General features: G+C 39.5%; 2 protein-coding genes across 4 annotated transcripts in view; both read right to left on the reverse strand.

The window, feature by feature from the left end:
* The window catches only part of spata4 (spermatogenesis associated 4), a 49,439-nt gene extending 34,840 nt beyond the window's left edge, over nucleotides 1–14,599 (reverse strand). The window contains exon 1 of the mRNA XM_077732294.1: nucleotides 14,595–14,599. The gene's annotated coding sequence lies outside the window, so the exon portion shown is untranslated. The remainder of the gene's footprint in view (nucleotides 1–14,594) is intronic.
* Nucleotides 1–21,557, reverse strand: part of LOC144207070 (teneurin-3) — a 134,204-nt gene that overhangs the window by 8,912 nt on the left and 103,735 nt on the right. For all 3 annotated transcript variants that reach the window (XR_013328556.1, XM_077732290.1, XM_077732289.1), the window contains 9 exons: nucleotides 19,455–19,574; nucleotides 17,741–18,005; nucleotides 16,668–16,935; nucleotides 14,856–14,999; nucleotides 6,883–7,132; nucleotides 5,866–5,886; nucleotides 5,162–5,394; nucleotides 3,300–3,454; nucleotides 10–890 (listed from right to left, as the gene is read on the reverse strand). Coding sequence is in view for 2 of the 3 variants with exons in the window: in XM_077732290.1 (XP_077588416.1) it covers nucleotides 10–890; nucleotides 3,300–3,454; nucleotides 5,162–5,394; nucleotides 5,866–5,886; nucleotides 6,883–7,132; nucleotides 14,856–14,999; nucleotides 16,668–16,935; nucleotides 17,741–18,005; nucleotides 19,455–19,574 (2,337 nt within the window). In the remaining variant the exon portion in view is untranslated. The remainder of the gene's footprint in view (nucleotides 1–9; nucleotides 891–3,299; nucleotides 3,455–5,161; nucleotides 5,395–5,865; nucleotides 5,887–6,882; nucleotides 7,133–14,855; nucleotides 15,000–16,667; nucleotides 16,936–17,740; nucleotides 18,006–19,454; nucleotides 19,575–21,557) is intronic.

Below are 21,557 nucleotides of genomic sequence, written 5' to 3' on the forward strand. Positions count from 1 at the left end.
CAGACTTACTCGTAGAAGGTAGTCCATCCTATTTCTGAAGTCTTAGTTGCCAGCAGGCCGTTGTTACCATGGTAAGTGAGCAGAACCAACTCCTGTCCCTGCGCCGTGAGAGTCCTGAGCCCACCATTGGTGCCCATGGTGAGCCAAATGACCTGGTTGTCTGGCGCTACGATGCGCACCGGCGTTCGGCTGGAATCTCGACGTATCCTCAGCGTGTTTCCGTTACTGTCCGTCACTGCCGTGATGTCATTGTCCGTACTATAGCTGAAGCTGTACTTGAAGTCTCCGGTGAGCAAGCTGGCCGTGTGCTGATGCGTTCCGTTACCGTCAAACACGTAAAGTTCCTGAGCATCGGGCGAGGCCACCTCATAGCCGTTGGACACCGCCACCGGCCCGTTGCGAGACACGGCACGAATACGGATGTTGCCAAGGTCTGCTACGTAGAGCGTTCCATCCGGTGCGGCCACCAGAGAAGACGGCGCGTTGAGTTTGGCGTCTTTGGCGTAACCGTCGCCCGCTTGGTAGCAATCGCAATTGGCGTCGTTCTTGCAATCGCACTCCGAAGAAACTCCCGCTAAGTGCGTGATCTCTCCATCCACCGAGACCTTTCGGATGCGGCTGAGTTTCCTCTCATCCGTCTCAGCGATGTAGATAGCGCCGTGATAGGAGATGGCGATGGACGCCGCAGATTCCAGTGGGGTGAGTTGCGCCCTTTGGCCGCCGGATGTGATGCCGTGCGCCGATATAGAGAGCGGGCAGTGAACTGGGCGTCCTGCCGCGATGCTTACTTGGCCATTGTCGGTAATGCGAAGCACGATGTTGTTGTCCAATACATAGAGTGAATTGTCCATAGGGCTCACTGCTAAATCTGTGGGCCACTCCAGAATAACCTGATATGTGGAAAAAAATGGAACTTTAGGGAGTCAAATAATAATAATACATGTAATAATATTAAATAGATTTCATATTAGTTTTAATTTGTTTTTATATACTTACTACATTCATTTATTTTGGTTGTTTTTCCTTTATTGCCATTAATTGTATTATTCCAAATTACTATATACTCTATTGAATTAGCGTAGGACTCACAGTATGCACTTGACTCATTAAATAATCTGATAACCCAAACAAATGAAAGGCAAATCAAATCAAAACCACTTTCTCTAATTGCTAACAGCAGTATTAAAGACATATTAGATCAACATAAGAGAAAACAACAATTTCAGTCATGTCAAAATGTTTAAATTTTCATTAACGCTGTCAACATGTTCATGAAATGCATTGGCACAAAAACAATTAAAGAACACAGATGATAATGGAGCCAATTCTTTTCCCTTGGATGCATGACAACCATATGTTACAGTGTTATTGGCTCACCACTAATGAATTTGTGTTGTTTTCTCTAGCCATTTTTAGAGTGCCATGCGAGGATCCCTTTCTCTTTAGTCATTTAAGTGTTGTACTTAGACAGTAAACAACCTTACGCTCCAATTTCTGTTAATGTGCCTCTGTTGATATCTACAGTGTAGGCTTTTTAATATTTGTTTAGCAGATCTGCACTGGATACTGGTTCCTGGGACACCTTTTTTTTAGCTGAAGATGGATGGATGACGTCAATTATGAACTTGCTAACCCTCCCCAATCCCCACCATTTCCACACTCTCTGAACAACGGTTGCTCAATATGTCAATCATGATCTATTAGATTGCCAACTTACTATTGATATTGCAAGACAGTAGGATTCAATCAATGTTTCCTTAGTTACGCTAATATGAATTTGGCTTGTCTGTGGCCAATCAGTTCACGTGATAGTGCCACTATTATTGGTGCTTGGGGGGCGGGGGGCTATTATGGCACCCAAAGAGCATAAAAAAGAGAAAAATAGACACTGCGGGTTTTGCTTTCAGCAGTCTACCACTTAAGAATTCACTTTCTGCGGCGGAAGTCTATAGGAGGGCCAAGGACTGCATTCATTTCCATGTGCTAAAATTTTCAGCCTTTTTTTTTTTACATTTTCTGCAATCGTCATCTGAAAAGCAATTCAGAGAAAAAATACATTGCTTTGACAGATGGTATTGTAACGATATGACCTATTGTGTCGAGCTTGCCGGGCCACTTTAGAATCATCTCATTGGGAAAAAAAAAGAGTCTCTTTTTTTCTCCCTTCCTTCATTTTTTTTTGCTTACCTGGGCTGCTTTATTACCATAGATGCTCCATTTCCATTCCGGGCTCTAATTCTACTGCAATTCACATCAAACCCAAGCCCTACTTGCGTAATTACTCCTCCCTGCTTATCTCCCGCCATGACCAAGAAGCTCATAGCGACAACAAACACTTGACGGCTTCTCTTTCAAGAGCATATTTTCCGCTGGCTACCTTATGTTTTCTTTCCTTTGGGAGAATGATGTTTACTTGAGGAGCAGAAAGTAATGAGAAAGTTTTTTTCCCCATGCTTCTTCAGCTTCCCTGTTCCAAGTGGCTTATAATTGAACTCTCTTGTCCTATTCCCTAATAATGCGCGTGCACACAGACACTTTTGCGCTATTACTCATCCGCATAATTTAGATGTGCCCCAAAATAAATGACCTCTAATACTGAGTGTAGGCAATAAAAAATAGCATTGTTTACATGATTTCAGAATGCTATGTAGAGATACTTTTAATTATTAGAGTTGCAACATGTTTATAATATTGCTAATACTTTTATTACTTTAGATTGTTTTTACTGATTTCATGCATGAATTGTGAGTCCCTAAATAATGGAAGTTGCATTAATATTACCTTATTTTACATTCATAAATTACAATCATCATAGATGTCAAGAAAAATGTAACAAATGGTAACTATATACTATATATTTTTTTATCATTGATGATTTAAAAAAATGTATTGTGAGCAAACAAAATTTTTTTTAGGGTTCTTAATAGTAATAGAGACTTATCAATAATGTTATTTATATCATTATATATGTAAATCAACAGCAGTCACCATCTTTTTACATGGGTACAGACTGAATTACAATTACAAAAAAATACTTAATGGGTGAACATTTATCACTGCAATTATTTGTTAATTAACATAGCACAATATTTTGGTACACATTTTTATAGTTATTTGTAATTAGGAAGTATTTTTTCCCCAAATTAAATGCTTAGTATTATCTATTTATTATTTATTTATCAAGCAATTCATATTATTTTCACATAACATTAAATGAGACATGATTAAAGAATATGTATTATTAAAAATTTCAGTGTAAATTTTATACTGGCTCTGTGCCTGTTACATTATGTAGTCACCTGACTGACGTCCATGCTGTTGTCACAGGTGAGTGGTCGCGCCGACGTCAAATCGTTAGATCCCAGGAAGGTGGAGATGACTCCATTCTGGTCCAGCTTGCGGATGGTGGTGCCGTCCACAAAGTAAATCAAGCCATTCTTGTCTACAGCAATGCCTGCAGGTCAAGTGCATTAAGATAACAAGGTTGAAAGGCCAAGGATCTGCTGGCATGATTCAGAGGAGACGACGTGGCGGATTACACGTGTCGAGCTTGGCTCCCCATTATTCAGGTCACTGGCAAAAAGCACCGCCATCAATAATTCACTGGATGCTTTTCTGCTTTTAAATAATTTCTCAAGCAGAAGTGGCAAATGCTGTAGTCGTAGCATGGCGTACATACTCTGTGTGCACTTGTCAGCTCGGTTAAAAAGCTCTCCCGTTGGAGAAGATTCTGAGTGCAATTGGGTAGTTTTATCTTTGGTAAAAGGCACACCATGGACCGAAATCTGCTTTGGTTTAGGTGTTATTTATAAAGTTGCTGAGAATATCAACATCTTGACTGAGTTGTAATACGTTTCTCCTGATAATATACCTTGTGGACCTAAATTTACTGGGTGAAAGCAATAAAATGTACCAAATCTTTTGAGGTTAAGACATGATTGTGTAAAGGCTAATAGCAAAGCTCAGATAGTGTCCTTGTCAATTCTTTAATGCTAACTCAAAAACTGAACTATGCATGTTATTCATTTCTCAGTGAATGAATGTCATACAAATGAATAAAATATGTGTAAATATTGATGTTATTCATCGTGCTAAGTCAAAAACGTGTTCTAGCTCACATTGTCACAACACAGTTAAATAGCAAAATATATGAGTTTTTTCCTCCTTAAGTGAACTCCATAAAAATTAGCAATCACCCTTGGGTTTAATGACAATTAAACTACACGGATCACTTTTAATCTATATTTTTTCTTGGAACAACACTTGATATTAGCGTTGAAGTGATGAAATGATGAAATGGACGCAATCTGCTTCAATTTTGGTGTTTACATTGCCGCCAGTGATATATTGACTGAATTTCTTTACACAGCACCTCTGAGGGGGAATCGCAATTTCTACGACTTGAATTAAATCTTTAGAAACGCTTTTATGAGGTGAACGTGCTTGGCTCCATGGATCCTTGGGGGAGTTTGCCAACTTGCGTGACTGCCTGAGAAGCTCAGCATGAGCAGAGTTCATCAAAATGTCTGCGCGAAAGATATAAGGGTGCAAAAGATAGAAGGTCTGATAACACACACAAAAAGAACCATCTGATGTTTCGCGATTTGGGCTTACACCCACTCCATCATTACAGACATTTTTTTGCCCGGGCTGTAAGGCTCGCATCAGTGGCGGCAAAAGAAATCTTTTGGTTCAAGCTTTTGTCTTCAGAAATTTAAAGGAAAGCGAACAATCCCAGCGTAAATGGAGCAATTGAACGGGAGTAGACAACAAGGTTGTACTCATTGAGAACTTTTTGAACAAGAACAATAAAAATAACTTTTGATTCATGCCTTGGTGGATCATTTCAGCTCTCTTTCTCCTTCTCTCCTTCTCTTATTTTAGTTTTTTTTACCTTAATCCACTCCTCTGAAAATAACCTGATCAGGCCTGATTTTCAATAACATGATTGGTTCAGGAAATCCCTATTATTTACTTTGAATTCTATTTCTGATTAGAGATTGCACCATGTAAATTGCTAAGGATTTCACTTCTGATACGGAAGAAACTATTGAGCTTAAGTGCACACAGCTGCAAAGCTAACTTGAGCCATGATGGGTATAAAAATCATGCTGTTTTGTATACATATATTATACATGCATATTACATATGTATACGACACCTTTGGGTCCAGTTAGGGCGGCCTCTGGGGCTTGGCCGCCATCACCGCAGTGGTTATCGTCAAAGGGCAAGCAGTGCTCTCCGGTCCCGGCCACGACCTCGGCGTTAGCTTGAAGGTCCTTGGTTCCAGATAGGCTTTTTGGCCGATATATCCGTCGTGAGTTGGTGTCTGACACATATAGTTGGCCCGTGACGGGGTCGGTGGCTAGATAGTAGCGATGTGCTGGGTTGTTGCTGCAGGTTAGAAAAGTTTTGTTTGTAATAATTGTTTAAAATACAATGCTGCTTTGACAATGAGTTTTAATTAGGGTACAGTCTTATTATTAATATGATCCCGTCTTGTGTAAATCTTTTAGTTAGAAGGCCTCTATAGCTTTCAACTAGCACCACATTTTTCTTTATTTTTTCTACTTTCAGTCCGCAAATCATTGCAATCCTAATTATATCATTGTCATTAGAACCTGCCTGTTTAAACCTTTTTTTCGGAAACAATTTCATCAACTGTGACAAACAAGATGTTGCTTTTTTCACTCCCCTATCAATGATAATTAGCCGGTAATTGGCCCAGTCAAATTATACATGTGGTAATTACTAGTGTGCTCAAGGAATAGCAAAAAAAAAAGAGGTAGAGCCTTATTCATGACATATTATTATTGGTGAAAAAGGTGTTGGTAATGAGCATATAGTGGAAGATAACACACCTACCTGTGTCTAAAGTCTTTATTTCTATAAAAGGGCACAAAAGTAGAGAAACAAAAGATCAGAAAGTTTTTGCACAAGACAGATTTCAGAATTTATCTCACAAAGTACAGCAGGTCCTTGGAGTAATAATACATCCTAGATTTACATTTGCCACACAGGTAGTATGGCTTAAAAGAAAAGTATATAAAAGTCACATTTATTATATACGTTTGAAACTCTAGAAACATCTTTGGTTAGAAAAATGATTTTCTTTCTCGCTGATTTGTCATAGCAAAAGTCACTTGTAGTACATTAAATGTGAACTGCCGTTGCAATTATTGTAAATCCAGAAACACAACACCTCATTCACTCCTCCTAAGCTGGTGTGAAAAGCGCCTCCGAGATGAATTCCAATTGAGAAACGCCTATAAAAGTCCTGAGAAGTGTCTCATTTTCTATTTACATGCACATTATTACCTCGTCTGTACTTTGTAAAATGCACAGCGGGCCAACTTCCTGCCTGCCTTCTCTAAAGTAACCGCACAATTTTAAATATTTCTAACATAAGAACACAAGAGTGCCCGCGATGAACACAGTTATCATCTTGCCTACTTAAGAGCAGCCAACTGTCTCCAATTTGAGCTGAGCCAAGTTGGCGTGAGGTCAGCTAGCTAGCAATTATGTCCCCGATACAGGATGTCCTTCCTAATTACAAGCACTGAGAGGGAAACAATTTATGTCGTTGGTCTTTTCAGTTTGACACTGGGCCTAAACATACACATCTTTAAAATATATTTTTTTTATTCTTGTCATTCATTAGCCAGCTAGAAATAACTATACCTTACAGGCTTATTATTTTTCTCATATGGAAACAGACAGATGAGCATTAAGTTTATCGCAGAATACTATAGATTGATTTCCTGACCCGTGTGTCGATAATTGTTGTGTTGTCGCAAGTTGTCTTTGTACCCAGACTTTTAAATATTAGCAGGGTTATCATTGAACACAAAACTGATTTTTTCTTAGCAAGGATCGCCTTACCTGAGCTCCATGATACTGGTAACATTGCCCGATGGATAGATACGGCGAATGTAGTTGAAGTCGCCCACATATAGGCTGCCGTCAATGCCCCACGCCAAGGCCACAGGTGCCAGCAGCTTGTTTCCCAGGGCCTGACCATTACAGCTCGGGCACGAGATGCTCCGGCGGCGGCCATTGCCCATGATGGTGGAAATGACGGGTGGCTGTAGTGAGATGAACTGGTTCTCACCACTTCCCTTGTACAAAATGCCTGTGAAAAATATACAAGTATGAGTTGAGTAACTCTGAATGATTCAGATTCACCAAGCACTAGACTTGATCAAAACTATTTCCCAACAATATACATTTTGGCTTTCACCAGCCTTCTTGGTTGACCCCAGAATACGTCCAATAGAATGTATTTTGGTGGCATCCCAACATTCGTTAGTAGGTGTCCAGGTAGTCCAGAATTCTACTGAAAAATAGGTCTAATATACATTAGATACATTTCCTGTCATTGAGAGTGTACGGTTGTCTCTAATGAGGTATCCACAAAAATAATTGGCAACTCATGTCTCAGAGATGCAGAAAGTGCCTTTCATCTCTCGCAATTGTGAATGTAACATGTCAATGCAACCACATGAGATGGACTATTGCTTTACTTTCTTGGAAAACTTTGATGTGCTCATAGAAGAATCAATGGTAGTGCTGAAAGGGGGGGGGGGGGATTCAGTTGGTGGTGGAGGAGGGAGTTGTATATTACCGCACCAAATCTGTCAAGCCATCCACAACAAGAAGTTTGTGAAGTGAGTCAAAGCGGCTGGCGAGACAAATGCGCTTGCTCGGCACTACTGCCAGCACCGGGCCGCTTTTATCGCGCTATCCTTCTGCAAACAAAGAGTCACACTTGTGCGTTGTAATGCCTGTGATCAACAGATAGACGCCATATGTGTGATATGCTAATGACGACTTGTAGCACCCCCTCCCCTGCGTGTCAGAATTTAGTATGCATTTGCATGTGAGCACATATCTGAAAAGTACCTTGAAAGAACAATAAGGAGCAGATGGCTTCTGCAATTTTCTCCTGTTTTCCTACTTATTGCAATATCATTCAGCCACATAATCGTTTGGCTTTCTTGTCCTCATCACGGTACCGAAGCCCTTGGCAACAACAGCTTGTGTTTATAAAAAAAAAAAGTCAAGTCACTTGTATTTAAAGAGCGGCGTGCTGATACAGTTATGGGCTTTAGTTTACATGCACATGTAAAGAACATCATCTCACAGCTCTTTAGTGCTTTCAGTTATTGAATTTTCTCTGATAGAAATACTGTTTAGTAACAAACAAACAAAAATAATAAAAGAGCATTGATGCACAAATGTTTACCTAAAGAGAAGCAGTTGTTTAATGTAAACATGCTTGCAAGCTGGTGTTTGGAAAAGAGGATGTTTGGTCTGCGAGCAAAGTGCTTTATGCAGTTGTCAATTGTTTTTTGGCCTGCTGCTTGTTCATTGAAAGCAACACGTTGGGGTCTATAACGTGTCTTTGCCCTCAGCCATATTAATATTTATCCACGGTGTTGCCTGACTTTTACCAATCCCCCACTGAATTATTCAGTCCTGCTTTTTCTACTTTTTGACATTTCAGATTTATGGCCCACGTGGGGTTTTTCCTTTTCTTTTGGAGGGGATGGCGGTGGAGCTGCCGTTCGATATCCCCCCTTTCTTAGCCAGCACGAAGATGAATCCAAATATCAGTGATTGCCGCGACTGCCGCCTCCGTATCGATCCCTTAACGTTGTAAACTTTGACTAATGTCTTCACCCCCTGACATGCACAGCAGAGGCATTTTCTATTCCTCCCTGCCGTGGCTCATTCTTCATTTTTGTGCTACTTCAAACATCTGCAGATACCGCCTCCCACCCCCTTCCATCTTCCTCTAACTCATATCATCTCTGTCATATTTGATAAGGAAAATTGCTGGTGTCTGTCCTTTAGTCATGTCCTCCGTGTCATTACTAGCATTTCTACATGCCTTACCATCTGCAGCCTTTCTCGATATGGACAAAGTGCGGTTTGTATCATTGGTGCTCCCTACAAGGATCTCGATTGGTCTGAACTGACAGACAACTGCGTCACAATTCCTCTAAATTTGCTAAATAAACAATGCATACTCCACTACATTGTTGAATTTTGAGTATAACCTTTACTGATAACATACTGACAGTTGCAAACAAATCAGGAGGGATGAGGATTAATGAACATTAATTTGCCTTCAAACTGATTGACTTCTGCTAATGATAAGCTCATTTAAAATCACAACAGAAAGGTGATTTGAAGCCCCCACCAATGAAAGTACATCTTCAGTTTGAGAATCCTTTACTGTTTACCGGTTGAAAGCATATTCTCGAATAGTCGATATGGCATAGCATCGGTTACATTATTTCTTCGTACTTAGATTGGGATTGGTGCAATCACTAATTGTAATCAACATAAAAACTGACCAGTCACTAAGGAAATATTGTTGTAAATAAATAATATCTGATTCCAAAATTAAACAGGATGTCAGCCTACACTATAAACAATACTAGATTACATGCTGGCCTGCAAACCAGTATATTGTCAGTATATTGGAGGTGGTGTAGAGGGCATCCTACTAGGAGGACAATTAAGAACCGACACCCTCCAACCCCATCAACACATCCCCCTTCACAAGCTTCCCTCTGCTGTCCCGCTGGTGGTGTCACCAAGGTGACATTGCCATGGGCACTCTAGTTAGTCCGTTAGGTACGTTGGCTTGCCCCCCCCGCCACTTTTGTACCATTAATCATGTGGGAGGCTGTGATGTCAGAATGAAAGCTTCTCTTTTTTTGCATATACAACATGCCTCAAATTAGCCTGGTATCAAAGAAGTGGATTCTAGCTGTATTGAGTCCACTGGAATCAAAGAGAACATTGAGCAAATGTTCCTAGGGTGATGCTCCTATATCCTGATTGGCATCAATATACGCTGTTTTTGAATTTGTGTTATCACAACTTGTATAATCGAACCAATCAAACCTGACTGTGGGGCTGGATGGTAATTAAATGTTTAATGACTGAAATATTATTCAAGTGTGAATTGACCAACCAATGATGCAGGCTGTAGTAAATACCAGGCAAACTACCCAGTGAACAATTAGTCATTTTATTTCCTGGTTTCACAATCATCCAAATGTTGGTGATATATCTACAGGGCAATTACTGAATTAACATAAAGTAAATCAGAAAGTAATAGCACAGCAGAGTGACCAAAGATTTAGTAATTATTGTGACAGAACTAATCGATCCGTTGTGCTAGATGTAAAACCAGAATGGCGAAAACTGCGTCTGAAGGCGCATATTTGGTCCCCTATGAACACATTTTATACTCTTGCTGCATCATTCAGTGCTAGTCCACAGTCATGTTATTTGACGGATGGAGCTCAGCTGCTTATTGGTTACTTGAAATGATTACTGTTTGTTACTGTTACTAGTTTTGAGGTCCATTTGGCAAGAGTGAGAGTTAAATTTTAAGCGACAAGTCATTTAGAATTTTTCTGAGTGTGCCAAGAAAAACATGTTCTCCATCCAAAAGAAACCCACACATCCGTTTACAAACCCCTACACATAAATACTTTTCATCCTATAGAGAAGAAGTTTTTTCCATTCAAACTCAGGCGCAGAAGATTTATAAATATATACGAAGGCAGCTGTGGAACTCACTGTCATCAGTCCCGGAGCTTGGTGTGCGCATGTTCATGCGTCAAGCTCCCCGCTTAGCTTCAGTCTGATATGTCAGACGTTTGATGGCCGCCACCGAGACGCCAACAATGGCATCAAGCATAATGCGTCGTGACCGAGTGTCCTTGAGGGAAACGATGCAAAGCAACTTTAAAAAAAACTTGCTCGCTAACATTGACAGCAAAAAAGCCGTAGGAGCGCTTTGGAACAGTTCCGATTTTTGGTCTGCTGATGAAACAGCGTGGTCATTACACTCTGGTGCGTACAGCTTGCCAAAGTGACCTCAGAATCATTTGTTTTTCTGCTCTGAACATCAGCCAAACTTCTGCAATGTTGTAGCTGAGCAACTTAAGTATTCCAGGCTTACATTTAGAGTCATAATTACGATAGACTGATCAAAACCGACACAGTTGAGACAGAATCAAATCTTCAGTGGTGACTAACCAAGTCCAACCAGTTACTGAGAAATACATAATGGGGTCATATCAAGTCGGCGGGAGTTTCATTACACCATGCCATGCCGTGTTCTTGGGCTTCAATTAAAGCCCCAAAGTTGTGTGTCCGACAATGCAATAAAAACAGCTACCGCCTGCAACTATTTGTCTTTGTTAAAGGGGCTCAGTATTGTATTCTTATCCTCGCCCGACCTTCCTTGCTTTCATCTGAAATTGATCAATTCAATCAATGCAATTTGCTAATCAGATGAAGGAAAGACAACTAGGTTGACATGCCAGGCAAACAGTGGCCTCTTGTGTGGTTCCACTAATGAGGACAGTGGCTAGTCCAACTCTTGATTCTTCTGCTTTTGCCTTTCAAGTACGTCTCCGCCTTTGAAGATTCACGCTATATAAGTAATAATGTCTGCATCCATCTGCCTCTCGTTAAAATCTGTAATGAATCAGACTAGGTAAAATATTATTAGCGGTGAGGTGGGCTGAAGGGTGATGCGGCGCAATGACTTGAGGAAGAAAAACAGGCTTCCCGGGAAGTTAAAAGGACATTGCAAGGAATATACCTATGGGGAATCTTTTTAAAGTAGCCTACTGAAGCGACCTTCTAATTGCATTTGGGACTACTGCTTGTTTGTATTCTTTGATCACATAAAGCAAAAAAATAAAAACTTAAATCAAACTTGTTTTCTAAACAACCCATTTATCAAGTTCACTGGACATTTCAAATATATATTTGTTTAAGCAACCACCAAAAAAGACATTAAGTTAGAGGGATACTCGAACTGCAGTAATGCCAGCAATTATAGACTAAAAGGAAAAGACAAATAAATGTCCTTCATCTGAAAGATGGTTGCTCAAAGAATCATTCACCCCCTCAAAGTTGAAATTAGACATCTAACGCCAGCAACGGCACTGAAAGATGAGCATTCATAGCCATTCCTCTCAGTTGAAATAGACTGAAGTTTCCAGTCAAAGTAAATTCTGAGACGAGTGTTCTCAATGGCAAAGAAAGTTAACATAGCCACTGAAAGAAAATGCATGGAGGAGCATATCAATAAACCAATGGGATACAAAGGGAATTGACTATTTCAACTTCTAATCACAATAGCAAGCATCGAAAAATATCAAGGACTGAATTGAAACTGAAGAGACAGCCGTCCATTATGGCAAAAGAAAGATAACCATTTTGAGTGAAATACCTCACATCACATTGACAAATTCCTTTAAATGAATCACAATCAGAATTACGCATGCAACACAGATGATCAAACTGTATTCAGTCCATAACATCTAAAATAATTTTGTTGACAACCATGACACCAGCCTTGTACAGCTAAAGTATACATCCCATTCCAATAAATCATGCAGTTGTTCTTAATGAAATGCTGCTAGAGTGCAAACTACATCTCTAATGTGCTATAAATGTCTGGGGCATATTTAAGGAGTAACAAACATATCGCCTTGGTAACGAGACTGTGTGCTTGCTTCTGTGTGTAGCTCGAGGAGGAAAACAGATTCATAACTGTGATAACCGTGATAACATGCTTGTGTTAATATGAGCCACATTTAATAAGGTCCTGTTAAAGCCACCGGACCTCGTTAACACCTTCCACCTCACTGGGCATCTCTTTTAGATATATTCTTACAAATAGCTATGGTTTTAAGAAGGGAAAGGCAATATTTATGTAGTTTTTACAAGGCGAAGCGTTGCGTCAGTACATAAAAAGCAGCGCTCCAAATAAAAATCAATGGCACAAAATAACTGTAGCAGCGTATTTATGGGCATTGGGAGGAGTTTTGGTGTGCGGCTCCAAGGTCCGAAGGGTTGAAATCATTTGCAGAAGAAATCAGGAGTAGAATTGGCAGCCGAGCCAATACCCAGAAGAAATGTGTACTTGGCCAGGTTTGAATTAATTCAGCCATTCCGTTGTAACAATTGATTTTTGAACCCTATTTTCAGTTTACTTTGAATTATTTCGACCTATTCATCTAGGAAAATACTCTTTTTTCCCTCTTTGTAATGTTGAAAATGATGTTAATGCAGTGCAGGCGTATCCACAGTAACCAAAGTAAAGTGTACAAAGGGGATTCTTAAAGTTTAAAAGAACATTGCTAATGGAACTCAAGCATATAGAGTGGGGCTGGCCATTGGGTAAATAAGAAGCTTTTTCAATTTGAAGTGTTTGTCACCGACGTTTGAGTGGTGCCATGTTGCAACCTTGTAATGCATCCGCTTTTAGAGTGTCCTTATTTTTTTGTATTTAGACAGTTGCTATACAGGTTTGTTGTTAACATTAAAGATGGTCAAAATAAAACTATATGGAGGTTTTAAAAATAAAATGAATGAATGAATTGAAGGACCAACTTGGGGAAAACAACTCTTTTTAGTAGTTATAAGTAAAACTAATTTTAAAAACATGAGTAACAAAAAATAAAAATATTATAAATATATTAAAATAACTAAGAATATAAACACTTAAAAACATTTTAACAATTTGTTGTGAAAATGAATAAAAGAAGAAGAAATCTAAATTCTAAATGTGGCTTGTTATATGTTCTGTGAATGTTATTCATTTATTTTATTTCATAAATTTCTTGTGACCTCACTTAGCTTCACTCTTTGGCTGCCATCCAAAACTATTTTAATGGTGAAGATTCCAGTTAAAATGGATGTATTGGTCAAATGCCGCAATAGGTATTTTCAATATAAATTTCTCTCTCTTACTAACTAGCACAATTTATATTCTGTGACAGGGCATTAACAATCACTAGAAGCACTACTACTATTACCCAAAAATTAAAAGATGAGATGAAAGGATGCTTACTGACTACAAAAACTTTGACCACGACATTCTATCCTTACAATTTCATGTGATGTCCCAGCAACTCACTATACATACAAACAAACCAACAGACAAGCACACACAGACAAATTTTAACATTTGAATGCATTAAAAGTGATGATTGGAAATGTATGCCATCATTAATATGCTGATTTAATGAACCCATTCCTGGAAGAATACCAAGCAATCATTAGAAAAGATCGGGGTTGACATGTTTAAAATAAAGCTGCACACAGCAGAAATGAACCCACACTAATGTACATAAGAAAAAACAATGAAATAGGTAGAAACAAATGTCTCATCACCCCAATATGCCAATATTAAAGTACTTTTGAAGCCAATGGAGACAGTAATGAGCAAATGAATCAGTGTGCAAGTGGGCCGTGCCACCATTCCAAATCACTCAGCGCCATCATGAAGATGTGCCCTTTTGATGAACATGCTGCTAATGACATTAATTCAATATCGTAAATGAGTTCTTTGCTCACTCATCTATCCGTGGCACGTTAATCAACAAGTACAATAAATGTAAAATAGTCTCGCGCCTGGCGTACGCATGAGCAGGTGCAATCGAATCCCTCCCGACAGAGTGTGGGCCGGGTTGCGAGGGCGATTCAGTGGCGCGCGCTAATGCCAGCGCAATTACAAGCGGGTGGCCTCGGGCTAGCGCGTCTTTGTCAGTTCGCCAGCATGGTCTCTTGTTGTGACGTGCAGTGCATTCCGACACACAGTCGCCGTTCTAATTATCAGAGACGATTTGTGTTGTTGCTTTTTTTTTAATCTACATGTCAAGGTCATCTGTTGTGACATAGTGAGTTTTCAGTTTGCTGGGAATTATTGACATACTTTCGTTTAACTTTACTTTCTCTCTCTCACATTAAGTATACATATATGTTGTGTTTTTTTGGGGCTAGCGGGCATAAATGTCTGAATATCTTACCGTTCTGCACATCTAGAACATGGTGCTTGTCCAGCATCCATCCTCCCATGTTGGCGGCGTCCACCTCGTAACCCTGAAGCACCGCTGTCCGTTTCTCCCAGTGCACTACGTCCAGACATGACTCGTACTCGTAGCCCACTGAAACTGGAAGACCGAAGGCAACAAAATTGTCTAATTCAGATCTTTTTGCAAAGTGCAGTATGGTAAATACTGTGAGTATAATTTTTAGGAAATTCCTTTATGCATATCTTTGCTTGAAATAAAAAAAAAAGAATTAAATGAATACACTTTTTATATCACCCAATTCTGATCCCTTGAAAATTAAGTGATCAGGTCTGATCACTTAATCATGTGACCAGATCTGGGATACTGTAAATCTGTTGTTGTGCTATAGTACTGAAGACTGGAAGTCCTTTCGCCATTTTCCCCGCATTTGCATTCTTTATCACACTAGTCCAGAAGTAACTTACCATCAACCATGAATTAAATAGAGAGCCAAGACATGTCACTGCAGTAGTAAATCCTGAGTTTTTAACATAAACATTGTACTTTGCAATACTAATGCTGCAATAATTCTGCTAAATACGAGCTGCACTACTGTGACACAAAAGCAAGCCGATGCAGATTATCTGAGTTCTGCTGAATAGACTCAATGCAGCACTAAAGAACGATGACAAATGAAATTGCAATTTCTGCAGAAATTCTATCTAAAGTTCCAATGTTAGCTATAGCTAATCCATCATGGCAGATCAATTCATGGCTAAAGCAAATAGGGAAACGGCAAAGGGGTTATTAGTGTTGTTATCTGGACTTTTTGGAGCAAGAGTAGAAATATTTGGTGTGCCTTCAGGCAAACTTTTTTTCCTCTGAAAAGTCAGACTTTTATGGAATATGATATTAAAAACTATGACCAGTCCCTTGGTACTACTATTTTATCTGGGAAAAAAAGGGTACAGGATAAAAGTATTTTTTTTTGCCTCAGAGACAAGTTTGGTTTTGGAGGAAAATATGACTAGTGTAACTTTTACCTCAAAGAAATATAACTATTTGCTTTTATTCTTGTGACACTGAAACAGTTTTCTCTTGAAAATTACTTGTTTCCCAACCTATGTAGAATTATATGAATTATATATGCCTCTGAACTGATAAATTCAGTTTTTAATGTATAATTATTTATTCGTAACAAGCCATTGGTTGTGGGTTTTTACATTTTAAGGATTTGAAACTTATAGAGTTAAGAATTCAACTGTTTTTCAGGAGTTTTCAAGCATCTATGGAAACCCCCTTTAAAGATATCTTATCATAGATAAGACTTTTTAATTATTAAGGAATAAGAGCTCAAATGTGTTCCCTGAGAAATGTCTCTATGGCTTTATATTCTTGATAGCTACCTTTCATTTTTACTTCTCATAGTACCAAAAGCGGCGAGAAGAGACTCATTCTGACAAACAGTGACATGACACACCTGGGAGCTGTTGTAAATTGTGAGGAAAAGAAAAAAAAAGCATCTAAAATGTCTGACTTAATTACCGCTCAAATGAATTAAATTGAACGACCAACATAATTTATTTTGTCAAGAGCCACTGTGCAGATGCCATCACTTTTCAATCTGCTGTGATTCAATCATGAAGTCATTTATAGGAGTCTTGACTCTAAGGCTCTATATATATCACAGCAATGCACGTGTAAAAAGATGAGACCGCAGGCCGGTTGAGTTAAGGCTTTGACACCACCTACTAAATTTTTTTTGGAGTTTCATAACAAAGGCAGTAAAGAAATGAAAATAGATCAAAATCAATCAAAAGAACTCACCCACAGCTTCTGCCAAGCCGTAGACTTTTTGGCTGTAGGCGTCCGTCTTATCCCAGATAAAAGTGTAGGATAAGTCAGGAAAGGCCGGGAAGGATTTCTGCACCTGGCGACCCATCACGGCTACCATCAAGTGCACCTTCATCAGCCCGAAGGGCAGCCGTTCCTGGGTGAGCAGAACCTTGACGATAGGCTTGTAGCCGGACGCCCGCGAGCTCAAGTAAACCAGGTTGAGGTCGCTACCCGGGATGGCCACTTGCTCGTGAAGGACCTGTTTGGGGAATGAGCCACAAGTCAACTTCTTGTAGTGTACACATTGTAAAAAGTTTTTATAGTCCTCTTAAAGTTAATAAAAATGATACTCTGATGAATTATTTCACAGCTCCATTCATCGCTTTTATGGGTAAACAGAGGACTTGGAGGAAGCTCAACATAATATCACACATTTCTTTGGCATTTATGTGTAAGCAATGTCTTGGGAGAATATCATTTTTAATCATCAGTTGGTTTTAACAGTCATGCACAAGATATATAAATTATGGTGGTATACACATGTTTTTTCTATTTAAACATTTTTTTTAATGACTGATAGAGCTTAGTAACATTTTGCTGTTCTATGTGTGACAGCACAATCTCCTGTTTTATGCATTTCATAAAAATGGTTATTTGTTTTAGTATAACTTGATAAAACAGGCATGTCGCGAATCCGATCGTGTGATTGGAACTAAGTCCAAATCGTTAAAATTTCAGAGGATCGGAAATCGGTATAAATGATTGTTTTTAAAAGGTATTTATTTTTTCATAGTGGTTTTATGCTACTTATATACACACCCCTGAAACAAACTTTGAGAAAACATCCAGCGACAAAAAAAATGTGAAGAAAATCACAACTTAGATATCTTAATTTATCTTGTTGGATGATCAACTTTATACTTTATATAAATGTATGTTGTAAACAAACTATTGACTTTCTCACAGAGGTAGCAACACCTTTCACACATCCTGCATCACCAGGATATCTGCCATCATGTAAAAAGAAGGCTACATAATAAATCGCTACTATTAAAGTAGCTCACCTGTGTCTCTGGAATCACTGGGCTGTCTTCAGGTGACGTCTTGTATAAAGTAGAAAGCGGAGTGGCCAGTACTAGCGGCTCGGGCCGGCTCAGACCCGTCAGGAAGCAGCCATTGACGTCGTTGTTCTCCTTGTGCCGCATCACTACCGTGTCCATAACATGAAATACGTTCCATGGGACCCAAACAGTACGGTGCAGGGTTGGGAATGGCGCTCGTTCGTACATCAGGGTTAGCGAGGCACCGGCGTTGGCTAGCAAGTCGAACCTGGAGGAAATTAAGATCCACATATAGTTAAAATATCTTATACTTGGGACTATATCCCATCCTCAACCTGGAGAGGGCACTTTATCTGTTCTTACGAAATGGCTGGTTTTGCCTTGAAGTCACTTTTCTGTACCTTTATTACCAGCTTAATTCAAATGAACATCAACCGTAACGAACAAAGCTAGTTTGTCTCTTTGCAAGTGGCTGAAAGAAAAGACATCCCAAGCACTAAGATATTTTTTCTCCCTCTATGTCTCCCTTGCACAATGCCACTGTTTGATGAGAAGAATGGTGGTGGTGGTGGGGATTAGCACAAGCCTTCAGATATTCCGCCCTGTAAATCGCCTGACGAGAAGCGTGATAAATGCTTGTGGATGATCACACTTGATCAACCAACAGAGCCGCCCTTACAGAGGAGGAGAGGGGTTTGTGCATGCATGTGTATGGGTGTGTGTGCGTGTGTGTGCATATTCTTTCAGCTGCGAAACCCTGACCCCAATCCAACATCTACCCTCAACCCACATCACTTTCTTGTCCAAAGTAGAAAGCGCTGGTGAAAGCGAAGCTGTTTTAGGTCAGCTGCACAGCTTGGCACTTGGCATATGTGTGTGTCTGAAGTCATGCAATGTCACCACACACACACACACACACACGCACGCACAGCTGCTTTACCCCTACCCTCGGGAGGTGGTATACACACACACATACACACACACACACGCATGAGAAGCACTTCAAAGTCCTTCATTTCCAAACCAGTAAGTTTTCCTCCGAGTAATGCTGGGCTAATTAAAAGCAGAAAAATAAAGGCTCCGAATGGTTGAAAACTTTCATTTTTTCTTTTCTAACCATCATGCCCGGTCAAAAAAGAGAAATTAATTTGATTTGGGAAATGATAAGAACATATAAATGATGGTTCCTGGGAACATGCTGGTCCAAATCATAACATGATAATTCTTTGAAATGAATTATTTACTATTGAGGTAGTGTTTTTGTCATTGATGGGAGTGGGCGAGTATGCATTATAGAGATATGTATTTGAAAGAGAAAATGGTAGAGCTCTCTGCTTTTTCTTCAAATTTGCAAAAGGTACTTAGTGAAGCAGCACGAGAGTGTACCGAAGCCTATGTTTGCGCTGTCATTATGCGTGCGACAACAACAGTGGCAGAAGGTCAGAGCGTAACGCGCCGTGTTTAACGATACGGCGAATAGATTGATTGTAGCCTCACTGAGGCAATGCATTTTAAACAGGTCTATCCAACAACATGCTTGCTGCCGCTGTGACATTTGCATCAGCAATTGTTTCCGCCGCGCTCTCTCCATTTGCTGTTATTTTCGGGATGAACGACAGGACGACTCCACACATTCTCTCCCCAAGCAGTCGCAGAAGATAAACACGTACACCAGGCAAAAGGTCATTGGGGTGGCAGGGAGAATGATTGCGCTTACATGCCGTCTTGTCTGGTGACAGTGGAGCCGTATTCGGGATAGTGCAGAAATGACACGTTGACTCCGATCAGCGGAGTTCCATCTCCGGTGAGGACCTGACCACGGATGACTGACACCAAGCTGTGCAAAAAAAAAAAAAGAGCACACACGGTTTGTTGAAAAGTTAAACAACGTCTTTAAGTGTCAGAAAATAACGTTGATATTAACTTAGATTAGGAATCATTATAAATTCAACTATCAAGTTATTTTCTTGGAATAATGGTTGTCTTTCTCCGATAAAAATACCATATGTCATATTGCTAATTGTATTGTATCGGTTACCGAAATGATTTTGTCAAAATATGGGAACACTAAGAAATAACATGCAGTATGCCTATTTTGAGATCTAGTTTCTAAGTGCGGGTCGGCAATCATACTTCTGCTATGAATTTCAATGAGTTTATCACTAGGAAATGTCCAATCCATTTGAAGTTAGAGGGTCACAACGAATGAACATTTGTATGACTTCTGTTCTTCTTCTTCTTATTTCTACAAAACTTTTTCTAGTATAAAACTGTCCAAACACTAATAAACCATATCGATTTTTATTTATTTTTTATTAAATAAACATGTTGCATGCCGGCTTATTTAGTAGGTGTAAAAGGAAGTTCTTTTTCACTTTTTAACAGGTTGTCTAACACGAAGAAGCATCACTCACCAACTGGCTGATTCACCCCTCAGGCAAACTGATTTATTTTAGCTGAGAATGTTCGCACTAACCGGACTGAAAATGATATTTTTTTAATATTCAGACACTTTGCTGCATATAACTGACAGACACATGAATAAAAATCCATCAAAGACATGGTCGGTCGGTACCTTCAGGTGAACCTCTGCATGACTTAACCTTGCTGATGTATTTTTTTTCTTTTAGTCACGTTTCCGCTGAGTATAATTTATACGCCGCTTCTCATGCGGGGAGAGGAATCGGAAACAAGCTCCTTCTTACATTCATCACAGGAGAAGAAGGGGGGAAAGACATGGTATCTTCACATCATTATGTAGCTGAGACAGGCTTGATCAACAGCAGTTTCACCATGCGCATCTTTTATCTGGTCCAACAAAGGCAATGAGGCCACTAAAGAGTGCAGTGCCACTTATTTTCAAGCATCTATATTTGTCTTTAGGAAGTGAGACAGTTGATACGAGCGTAATGAAGAGCAGGTGACAGCTGACGATGCGCAGAAACGAATACTTTCTTTCAACAATGAATATTCGTTTAGTTCTAGTTTAGTATATAAAAAAATATATTACATTACAAGAGGAACGGTAATTCAAGGTACTTCCCGATATGATACAATTTGCATTACAAGGGTCATGATACCAATTATCTCATCATATGGCGATAAAAGATTCATCGAAAAACATGAGTTAGGAAATCATTTTTTTGTTTATCGTGGGAATATTTTAATCCGCATTCCCATTTTAGCAGGGAGTACTGGCTAGGAATGATCATGCTTCAGTGGCAAAGTGGACAAGAGGTCAAATAGGTTCCTCCAGCAGTCCCAAAACATGCACGCTACATTAAATATAATGATGCACCAATTAATTTAAAGAGGGAGGGATGGAAGTAAATGAACGAATGTTTGTGCATTCACTCACATCCTCTTGGCTGAAATAGATTTGGTTTCTACTAGTGATAAACTCATTTAAATCCACAGAACGATTTAGCGTTTTATCGGTATTAGTACCACATTGTTGTACTAGTTAAATGGTAACTTCATTTAAAAAAAAAATCAGCAACCCAAGCCCATTTTCTCCTGAGGTAGATGGAAGAAAATAAAATGAAATGACGCTTAGGGAATATTCCCAGTGATAGTTTCAAGTAATCCTTATGTAAATAGCTCGCTTTACTGAAAATACAGAAGCAGGCAATAACCGGACGCTGGGATGGTGGGTAATCCTTATCCTCATTGTCCTCAGCTTACTGTCATGTCAGTGTCTAGCAGCAGTGGTAGTGGTCGTGCTCAAAATATTCATTAGATTCTCTTTTCACTTTCTCGCGGCTAAAAGAAAAGCTTGCATGTTAGAAGTTGAGCGTACAGTTAATTAAATGTCACTATA

Source organism: Stigmatopora nigra, chromosome 14 (genome assembly GCF_051989575.1).
Source record: "Stigmatopora nigra isolate UIUO_SnigA chromosome 14, RoL_Snig_1.1, whole genome shotgun sequence".
NCBI classification, from domain to species: Eukaryota; Metazoa; Chordata; class Actinopteri; order Syngnathiformes; family Syngnathidae; genus Stigmatopora; species Stigmatopora nigra.